Raw genomic sequence first — 12924 nt, 5'->3', positions numbered from 1 at the left:
AATATTCATTAACTTTATTGTTATCTCTACATAAAAACTATACATTTTGGTTGCAATTTTGGTTGTAATTTCCACGAATGAACACTTATGTTGTAACCAGGTGGTTTTTCTTAAGAACAACTGGTGCAACTGTGCACCAAAACCCCAATTTTGGTGGCTGTCTCTTTTCCCCAACCTATTCAAAAGGCATGACACAATTTTTCCTCTATTCCAAAAAATGCATGGCTCTCAATGTGGCAAGAGGACTATTTCCTAAATTTATGGATTTCATCCAACAGCTGCAATCTGCTTTTACCTGCTGAGATTTCCGCAGGGAAGTGGGATTTTATACTCAATACCCATCTATCCATCCCCCTACCCCGTGTGTCTCTGCTTACACTGTCAGGAGAGAGAAGAAAATCGGTGTGCAGGTATTTACAACTGCAGACATGTACCTATTTTAGGTTGAAATATATAGTTTAAGATGTGTACTATACACTTGGTGCACAAAATCACATGTTATATTGACTTTTATCCATTTTTCCACAATTCCTGACTCAGTTACATTCAATTCTTCTGCAACCAGTTTGGAAACTGGTTTTTACGGGGTAAAATCAAGATTTTTCCCTGCACCTTCCCTCATAACAAAAAAAAAGCATTTTAAATACGGTATAGACCCATTTCTAATATTTTCTACTCCCAGAGTGGATTACCTGTGTGATTGCCTTTCTGGAGAATTCCCCGTGCAGTATTAGCAACACCGCTCGTCACAGTCGATAGAAGCACTCCCATAGCTCTTTTTTATTGTGGTGAGAATGCCTGCAGATATTAAAGCAATAGGGTACATGAGGCTGCTTGTCTGAGTCCATTGACTTTGTGTTTTTAATGGCTTCTGAGTGTGTGTGCGTGTGTGTGTGGAAATGTGTGAGGACACTGTAATAAGACTTAGTGATAAAGACCTGGTGATAAATTGGTTATGTCTGGGTAGACACATGTATGTGGGTGACAACAACGTCCTCCAAAGCGTGTTCATCAAGCTTGAACTATGCACACATACACACACACACACAAACACATACACACACACACAGCAGTGGACAGTGGTGTGACTTGAGTGCTGCTGACAGGTTTGATCAAAGCTGATTGATTGGACGACACAAGGCATGGCTGCACATAGCAACATGGTGTGGTTAAGGGTTGGGGCTCCTGTGCCGTCTGAGGACACCGTGCACCCCCCGCTCCCCCCCTTTGTTAACACAATCCCTATTGCAAACCATATCTGACAATGGATATTGATTAGGTGAATGGGAAGGATCAATGCTTGTTGATTAGGCAGAAAATACAGCGCCCAAGACTGGCTGCCTCGATTCAAGACTACTTTAGAGGATTCCAACTTCAATGATTTTAAAATATATTTAGAACTAAATGTGAGGTTTATTTACTTTGTCAAAAAACAGGTGTTATTATTTTATCAATACCAAATTTCAAATAAAAAACAGCAAGCTGTCCAGATTTATAAGAATCTGCAGTGTGGTACATTTGTTTAACCACATATGCGTATACTGTAGCCACACATTTCTTTTCTTGAGACACTCATATAATTTAGTCCATGCGTCATATTCCAGTATGCCAAAGAAACCATATTTCCTGAAAAAGAGCAACAGAATGGACTGGTAATCTCACTCTGTGCAAATATTATTGGTGAGGAATAACAACCAACTAACAAGAAACATTTCCAAGCACGTCCACTTTCAGTTTCCCCTTTCCTGCCAAGCATCATGTGTGTACATTTACTGCCATCTGCTGCTTTTGGTGAGCAAGTGCAAGTGCAAAAATCTAGATTTTGGAAAAGCAGATTATACAGCATTTATTGTGGTAATATTGGGAAAGTTGCCCCACTGCAGACTTAGTGAACATGTTTTTTTTTTTTTAAGTATCTGTTTTTCTCATGATATTGTGTGTTTGTGTCATTAATTTATATTAAATAGATGATCTTATACTCTCAACCAGAGATTTGCCACCTATTAAAACCTCAGCTTTGTAGTGGCTGTTTATTGTATATATTATATATGTTCACATCCTAGGAACGGGGTAACCTCCAAGGCAGCATGTGTGCATGCATGTGACATGGTTAACTACTTATAAAGTTTGGCCAAGAAAAAAAAGGAAACATTAAGGTAAAGTGCTTAAATCTTAGACAAACTGAATGTGCAAACACATTATCAGAGGGAGATTTTTTTGCCTTTGATTTAAATCAATGGTTTTTTTTGGCAGCAGTGCAGGAGGGCAGTAAATTTTTAGTTCTGGCAGTTATTGCATAACTTGTTGGGACACACAGTGTCACACAGTGTTATGACTCAGAGTCATAGTATTCAGTTTAAACAGTTTGAAAAGCACAGAAACATGGCTGTACGGCTCTTTGAGGGTAAAGAGCATGCAGCTGCTTACTTGCGGTACAGAGTGGCACCCCAAGAATTAATCAGCAAGATTATGAGCTACGTGGAGAAAAAGGTAAGTATGCATGTTGAAGAATATCAACAGAATGTAACATGCTGAGCTGTTTTTGTGCTGTTTTATGTAACCTGCTAACACTAAGACTAAGTAAGTCATATTCCAGATAGGTATCAGCACACCTACTTAATAAGGATATTCTAATATTCTTTTTATCCCTGTATCTTCATCTTTTTATGATTGAAGAGAAGGTGCAGCTCTCCTCTCTCCTTTTAATGTTGCAGTTTCACCATGTAGCATATGTGTCATTTAGAGTAGACCTTTATCTTAAAGGTGCAGTGTGTAGAATTTAGTGGCATTTATTCATAATTATATTTTAATTAGTGTATAATAACCTGAAAATAAGAATTGTTGTGTTGTTGTTACCTAAGAATGAGCCCTTTATATCTACACAGGGGGTAGGCTTCTTCCAATGAGTTTTGCGGTAACTGTAGGTTCTCCTATACACTTGGAAGGGGAGGGTGAGGGTGAGTTGCATTCATTTGGTTGCAATCTGCAACTTCACCACTAGATGCCACAAAATCTTACACTCTGGTCCTTAAAAATTCAGAGTTTAATATGGAGTTTTGACCTGTTTTTAGCAGGAATCAGAGCTCTGCTGTAATGCTTTATCCACTGTGCTGCCAAATCAATATTTCTCAGGTTCAGAAGCAACAAACACGTTCATAGTAATGGTTTATTCCCTTTAGACATCAAAACAATTCAACCTTGCAGTGGATGTGGGCTGTGGTTCGGGGCAAGGGACCGTCCTATTGGCTCCTTACTTCACCAAGGTGGTTGGAACAGACATTAGCGGCGCCCAGCTGGAGATGGCACTGGCTAATAGCAATCCACCGAATGTCTCATACAGGTGAGGTGAAGGTGTGGGAGAGGGAATTTTATAGTTCATAATCTTAGTATGTGTGGGGATCATGTCCAGGCCTCCTTTTTTGACATCAATATGATTTTGTATAAGAGATTACCTTCATTTATCTACACACAAATACTGTACAGAGTGTATACCAACAGCATCAACTCAAAATGTTTGTTGCTATTTTCTGCTTCACTGTTTCAACCACCTCAACCCCAGGCAATGTCCAGCAGAGGAGCTACCGTTTGCTTCTGGTGAGGTGGACCTTGTGACAGCCATGACGGCGGCCCACTGGTTCGACCGCCAACGGTTCCTGCAGGAGGCTGACAGGGTGCTGAGGCCTGGAGGCTGCCTGGCCCTCCTGAGCTACACCATGGACATGGAGCTGGAGTACAGGGATGTCTCCAACAAGCTAAATGACATCTGTAAAGAGGTTCCATCCCATATTTGAAACCCTAATTTCTAATAGACAGAAAATATAATTTAATATTTTAAATGTCTTGTAAACATGTTGCTGTCTTGTTAATTATATAAAGTTATCAGGGGCCTAGAACAGGTCATCTGAGAAAAGAGAAAGTTTGGGTAATTTTTTAACTCTTGGGCAGTGTATTTATAAAGTTGGGTGATGACATTAAAATATCAACTGTAGATACATTTTACACAGCGAAACTAAGAACTTAGGCTGAGCTAAAACCGGTTATTCAATCGATTTCTTCTAAACATGAATGTTGAATGTGCCAAAAAACATGTTATGCATGAGCTTAGATTTAAATTGTTCTTCCTTTCTTTCTGATTAGTTTTATGCTGCCCTCCTTCCTTTCCGAGATCCTTATCTGGCATCAAGCCCTGGGAAGATCTACTCAGACATGTTTGACTCCTGCTCGTACCCGAGCAAAGAGTGGTGAGTGTGACGTCTGACTGGTGTCCATTTTTATCCGCAGAGAGTAGCTGCATCACTCAAAAGCAGAAGATTGTGTTGTTGGGGGTCAAGTATCAAACGCGAGTGTTTAATTGATCATCCAGCCCAAATTTCTCCAACTTCTTTAACATTTAATGACATGCACATATCAGTTTACATCTAGTATGATTATAGATCTCTAACTAACATTATTAGATGATTTAACTGTGTTTTTTGGTGTCCAGGAATGACTGTCTGCGGATTAGCAGAACCCTGCCACTGAATGGATACATTGGCATGGTGGAGACCTTCACCAGCTACCAGAAACTAAAACAAAAGGACCCTGTTGAGGCTGAACGTCTCTCTAACGACATCAGGAACAAGTGAGATATTAACCTACAAACTCATCCGCCAGCCTAATCGTTAACTTCTGGCCTTGAGCTCTCACCTCCACTCGCCTGGCGCCGCGCGTTGATCTCCTAATCTCCCCCTGAATTCATTTATCATCATCAAAAACTGCTGAAATTCGTCTTTGAATACTGTCACAGTCTTGGGCATTAATCAGAAAAGCCAAACATTGCTTGACTAAGCTTAACTGTTGAAGGCTTTTACTGCTTTGATAATATAGCCACCATTAATTCCCCTGCTACTGACAGGACAGAATAGCCCAGCAAGCAAAATATATGGAGTGGAAGTGCTGAGCCATAACTTTTACATGGATAAAAAAACAGTATGACATTGTATTTAATTACTATTACAGTTTGGTAAAATTTACACACAGTTCTGCTCCCTGTCTCTGACCTGTGTTTTGTCTTATTTGTTCTTGAATGCAGTTTTCATTGCGCTGAAAGACAGTTACAGGGGAAAGGAATCATGGATCATTTATGCAGATATTTCAAGAAAGTCATTTAACCTTTGTCTTGATTTAGATTCACCTCCAAACATCCATTTACTCATTAATAAAGCACTTCCTCATTTCTTCTTCTCCTCTGTCTTCCATCTCAGGTTGCTGTCTGCCATGCAGGTGTCTTCTCCCGACACAGAAGTCTCAGTGGTTATGAAGTATTTCTACTGGCTGGCGTGCAAACCTTGATCATTCTGACTGGCTGCATCTTGGACGCCACTGTTTACCAGTCTCTTGGGGCTTGATAAAACAAACCAATGTCTACTTACAACCCCTTGTGTCCAGTTGTATGGCTGCCAGTTGTGACACATGTTTTTCAAGACCTAAAAAGGTAAAATGATTCAATAAGAACCTGCTTAAACTTGCTAAATTAACTGCTAAATGAACACTAGATGAAGTCCTGTCATTCAGTGATGGATAAGAGTTTAACTGAAGTGCAACTTGAGCCTCATGTGTCAAAAGTTATTTTCATTTTTGATTTTGATGGAATCATTAAAGGCAAATTTGGAGTATTTGAACATAATTCAGTTGCTAAATTGTTGCTATACACTTTGCCACGAGTTGATATTTTAGAGAAAACGGATGAAAAAACAAATATGTTAGATATGTTTGTCATTATGTTGGATAATAATGTAATTTGGGTTGCATTTGGCTTCTGCTACAGGTAAATGTATTGTGAAGTGTTGTCTGTGTTTTTGAGTACAAAAGATTTTGACTCTGACAGGATAAGAGATCCTCCAAAACCCCTGCTTCTCCCCAGTTTTCCTGTTTTCTTCTCTTTGTTTAGCTCTCCTCCAAATTTACAACAATCATTCATCCAAGTCAAAGGTGCGTCTCCCTGAGTGTCCTCCTCTCCGCAGTAATTTATGTCTTCACAGATTGTTTAGGGCCACAAGAACAGATGGTAATTAACATGCACGGCCTCCAAATCCCCTGAATCTCAAAGAACTTTATTACTTTCCCCTGCCAAACTTTGACATCGTCTCATAATGATGATGGTATCTCAAAAAATGAGTGCATAGAAGTCCTATTTTTATAACAAAGAAAGAGATTTATTTCAGCTGCAATCAAACATGCCATATCTTTCATACACTCTTCAGGATTATATAATTTCAAAATACAGTATAAGCATAAGTATAAGTGCATACAACTCAACACATCATGTGAAAATCACCCAAAAATCTGTACACACTCTCGGAGTCTCTGCTTGTCATGAGTCTATCTCCAAGCCTTGAACCCACATCCAGAGCCGAAGCAGTCCCCCATTACAGCACTCCCTTTGTGCGCTTACTCCTCCACACCACTAGAGCAGTCATGAGCAGGGTGACCAATACTGGCACTGCAATGAACGGGGCGAGGATGCTGATTGGCGGGTCATGGAGGAGCCGGCCGGTCAGAGGACAGTCGTGGAAGTATGTCTGGTGAATTTGCATGAAGAAGCGGTCCACTATCTGATTAGGCCAGAAGCAGTCCATCTTCATGGCCTCCTGGAAGGTGCAGTTTGTTAGACCCTCATAGATCCTGCAGAGGGCGACAAAACACAGTCAAATCTACATGAATGATTGAAAATTTTGATATAACTCAAAGGTGAGAAGAGGAAAAGGAAGTGCAAAGACAAAGATCTAGAGGCAGAGTATTGATATATGTTTCCCCATACTGAAATTTCGTAAATAATGACTGTTAGAGCCTGCATTTCCCATGGTGAACTTGAAATAATCTTTTCCTTTTTTAGAATTTTAGATATACACTCTTCAAATTGTCCCTCATGGTGCCTTTGAAAAGTACTTTCAGGGAGCTACCAGAGCAGGGATTCCTATTGGTAGGGGGAAAAAAAGGCAAAGGAGTGTCTAGGATTACCAGTGGGCTTAACACAGCTAAATATAACTGCTAGGTGGTAGAGGGCAGGAGAAATGGAGATGCATTCCAACAGGGTAGCGCCCTCGGTACAGCATTGCACCATACCAGGAGAGAGTGTGTTCCGGATGGCCACTCTGTTTAACTGCATAGCTGGAGGCCGAGTGGCCAAATGGTCAGAGAGCCCTTAAATAAAAAGTTCACCCAACTTTAACACTCTTCATGAAAGGCTATTTCTGATGTGCGCATTGTACTTTAGTGCATCTTTTTCCTTTTTTTTATTGCGACAGCTGGTCAAAAACACTTTCTCCAATTCCATATTAACACATTCCTCCAATGACTGTTGCAACATGACATCAAGAGGCAGAACTCAGATTTTCCAAACCCTAATAAAGATGATTGAATACCTCATAACATAAAGAATGTATAAAATGTAATACAGTTATGATTAATGCAAATGTAACAGAACTTTATTATTATTAAAGATTTTCCCATGGAAGAGGGGCGGTCACAAGTATGCAAAGCATTATATCGCCCTAATTGCCCATTGACTCTAAATCACCTTGAATAAAAGCATGAATGATATGATTGGTATGTAGTGGTTTGTTTGACTTTGTGTGTGTTCTTGTATTACAAAGTGCTTGTGGGTTTTCCCTGCACTTAAATGTTTCTGAGAGCCAATTATCATCGCCAGCAGCTCTCTCAGGAGCTGGTATTGCAGCTGTAAGACCAGGGATCAGGATTAGGTTTAGAGGTAAGGGTTATTACTAGTTTAAGATTAATATTTATGCTTGCAGTTATGAATGAGATTAGGATTGTTTCCTAATCAGGGTTGTGGATTAGAAGGTTCTCACAAGGATGCTAATGCATATATGTGTGTTGAAACTACCACTCAGTGAAAGTGTTTTGGTCTCTAGATAACCCAAGAGTCAAGAGAGACTGGAGTGTTTTATAGCTCTTAGCAAATACCGTGTTTGAATTTCTGTTTTTTTATGTGTTTCTTAAGTTTTAAAACTAACAAGCAAGTCTAAAGGGAGAAAATCGGTTTGGAGCGAAGATGCAAACACTGCAACATGCACATACTGTACACACAATCTCAATTAACAGCGTTGGGAAGACAGAGTAGGCAGAAAGAAAAAAAAAGGTCACTGGAGACCGGATAAAGAATAAAACTCTCCGATCATGGCTGAACACAACAACAAAAAACTGTTTTCCTCTGTCAACTTTAAGGCCAACCCACTGGGACTGTTTATTTTCTCCCGGAGAAAAAAGTACATGATCAGCAAAATCACAACAGCGTACAGAGGGTATCAGAGTCTCTGAGAGAAGAGACTAAAAATTTGTTGGAAGAGGACTCAGACTCCTCCATAGATGACTGTGGCCAAGATGCCGATGTATGTGGTATATTCAGTTTAAATAAAGTTCAAAATAAAGCTAAAAGTAACTAAATGGACCATAAACCTGTATTTTCAATGCATAGTTGGACGTCATTACATATTGTAGTATCATCTCAGTTATATATATGCCTGTAAATAAACAAAATGGATATATTCAGTGGATGTCCTAAATTCATGCCTGTGGAAGACTTTAGTTTCATTTTCAAGGACAAACAATTCCAGTTTTACAAATGTTTGTTCTTTTCTCTTTTACTTGGCAGACAGTGTGGTTTGGACTCCAAAGGACTTGGAACTGATTACTGCTGCTGGATAGCATATACTGATACCTAGAAATGCCCTTTCTATATTTATCACTGTGTTTGTTATGGTTGGATCTCACCTGAATGACAAATTGGCTGTTTATACATATCTACTGGATAATTTAACTGCTGGCAAATGGAAACATTATAAGTGTGAGAAGTATTTATGATAATAATACTCTCAATGAAGGTATCATCCAGTCTCCTTTGCATTGGATGGTTTTTAGCGTTCCAGATGGTATTGCACTTTAAGATACTTCCACAATGGCTTCAGCCTCAAGCTGTGGTAGTTGCTGCTTGGGCTAACAGCCAAAGACAAAATTTAAAATGGGCCATTAAAATGTTCATTTGCTGAACAGCTGCCACTGTGGCCACGAGTTGCAATTACAGGATAATGGTACATTTAATTTAGCTAAAGTTAGCCACCATCCGGTACTGGTCTTACCAGACCAAGTAAGGCTGTAGAAAAGCAGCAAAACCCCTGAGAATTGAGATTCATTGGTTATGAATTCAATGTTTTATTTATAAGAGCATGAAGTTTTATTTCATCTTCGAAAAGTTACCCTGTCTGATTTAAACCCATCGTGTCAATCATGCCTTCTGTTTTGAAGCAATTGCAATATCAGACATTCATTTTCAGTGCTATAGAATTAGTCTGCACTCAAACACAGACTTTTTTTGTGTGTTTCTAATTTTCAACCCTGCATGGTTGTTATTTATTTATCTGCTGCACAGCCAGCTCTCCAGTGGACCTTGACGATGGCGTCAAACATTGTTACTATGAGTTTTGTGACGCAACTGCAAACTCTCTACGTGCCTGTGCAAACTTTTTTATGATGAGTTACATCTACACACACACACACACACACACACACACACACACACACACACACACACACACACACACACACACACTTACGCACAGATTGCCACCACCAATTATGTGCTGGATCGAAAGAGTGTGTTGAGGACAGGGAGCCAGAAGGGAAATCACACAGTTATGACAGTAGCTTCTCATGTGGGCCTCCCAGTTGCTTTCACCCTCCTGTCTGACTCATCCTCTGACTGCCACCGAGCACTGCTCTGTCTTACACACACACAACACAGTGTCCAAGACATACAGTTAAAGGCCGTGACCAAGGGATATGGTAGTGAATGAAAACACAGAATCGAGTTGGTAATGGCCATAAGGCAAACAACCATGAAGGCAGGTTGAAGATGTCTTTTTGGGAGCATAAGTCAAGGCTTCTTAATAACCACAAGTCCTATTGGGAGAATGGGGGGGAGGGAAACAAAAGAACTGATACAGTATGTTCTTAAACTTGATAGAAGGAGGCTCAGAGAAAACAACAAAAATGTGACATTGATACAAATGTTTTCCAGTCTGTTGGAGGATGACTTAGTGCTGTGTATGCAGACAGTTATCACATGTATGCATCTGATGCAGCTCACAAAGATACCAGTCTGTCAGCGCACCGGAAAAGCTATACATCTTCAGTTTTTTACAGTCTTTCCACAATAAAAACCAAGATTAAAAGTGGAAAAAATTGACACAATGACCCCAGAAGTACTGAAATAAGCTCAAGATCGGGCTCTTTGACACTATATTCACATGGTCTGAATGGGAATCTGCACAGCATGACATCAGGCAAAACCCTGAAGTCGTACTTGTATTAATCATTCATGATTCACAATCACTGGCTAATCCATCACCTGCTTGGCTACCACCAACATCCAGTTGTATTCATGCTGTTTGCGGCTGCAGCTCCGTCCACCATGCCATCCTCTTCTTATATGTCATGTTTTTGGTATTATTGATTTAACTAAGATTTATTTCAATTTCAATTATGTATCATGGGCAGATTCTTTAAGAGCTTCCTCAAAGAGCAGAGCTTTTTCTACCAAATCTAACTGCACAACCATTTGCTAGTGTACTATGTACAAGTAGAGGGACAGTCAGTAAACTCACTCTGTTGTATCCGGCCAGCTGCACCACAGGTCTTGGTCCAGTCCTCTCAAGTCGACTTTGAACTTCTCTAAGCAAAGATCGTTGATCGTTTTCTCGTAGCCACCCCTGTTGCAGGCACTCACTGATGGCAGGACTTGAGCTGGAAATCAAAAGACACAAAATAATATGTTAATTAAGTTGTAAAAATGACAAAAAAAAACATGGGTTTGGGTGAGGTGACTGGAACTGGGAGATCTTTCTATTCCAGAGAGTGACGAGCAAAACTTTGTGGCATTGTCAATCTACAAAAGATTTAACAAAGCACTGCAGAGGTTATCTGCTGCGCTTAATTCTTGATAATTAGGAACATGTGCAACAAACAAGGTCATATCCTGGCAATGGTTATTCCTATTGGGCCATTTCTTCCCTATTAGGCTGTTACTTTCACTAAGAAAAGATTTTAATTTGCAGTTTAGTCCCAATCCCATTTGTTTACTTCAGAGATGTGTGTAAACAGCCTCTAAACGTGGAGGCAGACCACGGCCGTCCCGCAGGACTCAGAGCTGAATGTAACACCAGTGAGCGGTACAGTAGGAGAGGGAGAGCTTAAGCTGGCGTAAAAGGCCCGCGTGGAACAAACAGGTTGTTGTTACCATCGAGAAACACGATGGAGCTCGGTCTGTGCCGGCCTGATAAGGGCCAACTGTGTGCCCATTATGTTTGCTCTGTCTCAGCTGGCTCTCAAGCCTCTGAAACACTCAAAGGAAGACTGGATGTGGTTTCGAAAGAGAGAAGCGCTACCAAAAAGGAAAAAATAGTTGAGGCCATGCTGGTGGTGTGCTTTTTCAAACAGATGCTTGAGGTCTAAAGTGAGGGAAAAAAAGTACCAAACACGTGAGAAAAGTGAATAAATAAACGGCAACTCTGAGGAAATGAATTGTTTATGAGCTTGAGCAGTTTGGAGCATGTTATGTTTCACTTGTGTTGCTGTTTGTCTGCAACTGCTAATGGACAAATCTGATATTCAAGCTTTCATAGTTGCTGGTCCAACTTGGCTGCTAACCCGGCATTGAATTCCATTTTCCAGGAAAATCAAGGCAAACCACGACAGATGCTACAGTAAATCGCTGCTAGTTGGACGTCTCTGCCCTTTTTGACTCACAGCCTTCAAGTTCTTTTCCTGTTTTTGGGTTTAGGAAACACCCATCAGTCGAACAGGAATCATGAATTCTGCCTTCCATCCCGGGAGTCAATATTTATGGATTTTTATAAAAAAAATCGATGCTCATGAATACGATATGATCCATTTAGCTCAGATGTCAATCATGTGAAGGCAGCTGCTGTGCTGCTCAGCATGGGCACCTAATTTTCACATTCTCCCATTCATCTGGGAGTGAAAGTAAAGCTCAGGCATAGGAGATTTTCAAAAAAGTCCATAGAGGAGGAGAGTGTTGAAAACACGCTTATGTAAGAAAAAAACTGTCTTTTTCAACAATATCACCTTTCATAGCCCTCATGTTGTCCTCAATGAAACACATAATCAGAATAGGTTTGAACTTTGTAAGACCTATCAAGAGATTCATAATATTTTAATACTGCATAGATAACATCAATATGATTCTCTACATGCTATAAGATATTTTTTTATCTGCCTTCCTTATAACCTTTTGAACTTTCTCACTCATATAGCTTCTGTGAAACAGCTGAATGCTACATCTGATGGTGCACCTGATAAAGCCCTGGAAGAATGTGTTTGTCACACAAAACCAGCCACGATTGTCTCATATTATATTTTCACTCTGCAACATTTATCTGACAGCTATAGTTACAAGTCACTTTGCAAATTTTAAATTTTGCATACAAAGCAATATCATAAAATAGCACATGTTCTTGCAGATTTAACTGCTATCCAACCGTATTTAAAAAAAAAAAAAGAAGTTATTATCAGCTTCACTTCCACCAACTATAAATGCTACTCACACATTTATGCATCAATAATAATAATAATAATAATAATAATAATAATCTAATGACCTAAAAGTCTAGCACCTGCAGGAGCCATTGTTCTGCTGACTTTAAGTACATTTTGCAAATAATACTCAAGTATTGTTACTCAAATAAAAACTGCAGGACTTTAACTTTTAATGGAATAACTGTGACCTTTCTCCACCACTGCACTTGCCTCAGACTGAAAAACACTTATAATTTAAAAGTGCAAGTGTGTAGTCATGATAATTCAATGGAACAATAAGATTAAACAATAAACCAACAAAGCAAGCAACTG

General features: G+C 39.7%; 2 protein-coding genes across 2 annotated transcripts in view; one reads left to right on the top strand and one right to left on the bottom strand.

Moving 5' to 3' along the window:
• The first annotated feature begins 2301 nt into the window (after positions 1 to 2301).
• On the top strand, positions 2302 to 5665 carry LOC122976714 (putative methyltransferase DDB_G0268948). The gene is made up of 6 exons (XM_044345356.1): positions 2302 to 2490; positions 3180 to 3340; positions 3560 to 3773; positions 4138 to 4241; positions 4484 to 4621; positions 5244 to 5665. Exons 1-6 carry the CDS (start codon positions 2332 to 2334, stop codon positions 5329 to 5331), a joined length of 864 nt encoding a protein of 287 aa, XP_044201291.1. The 5' UTR covers positions 2302 to 2331; the 3' UTR covers positions 5332 to 5665.
• A 507-nt stretch (positions 5666 to 6172) lies between these two features.
• Positions 6173 to 12924, bottom strand: part of LOC122976715 (receptor activity-modifying protein 1-like) — a 7166-nt gene continuing 414 nt past the window's right edge. Inside the window, exons 2-3 of the mRNA XM_044345357.1 lie at positions 10662 to 10800; positions 6173 to 6663 (exon numbers count right to left, since the gene is read on the bottom strand). Coding sequence (XP_044201292.1) covers positions 6408 to 6663; positions 10662 to 10800 — 395 coding nt within the window. The 3' untranslated portion in view covers positions 6173 to 6407. The remainder of the gene's footprint in view (positions 6664 to 10661; positions 10801 to 12924) is intronic.

The sequence above is a fragment of the Thunnus albacares genome, chromosome 24 (assembly GCF_914725855.1).
Source record: "Thunnus albacares chromosome 24, fThuAlb1.1, whole genome shotgun sequence".
Classification (NCBI taxonomy): domain Eukaryota; kingdom Metazoa; phylum Chordata; class Actinopteri; order Scombriformes; family Scombridae; genus Thunnus; species Thunnus albacares.
The sequence above is the reverse complement of the archived record's forward strand: the minus strand, read 5'-3'. Positions and strand labels throughout refer to the sequence as shown.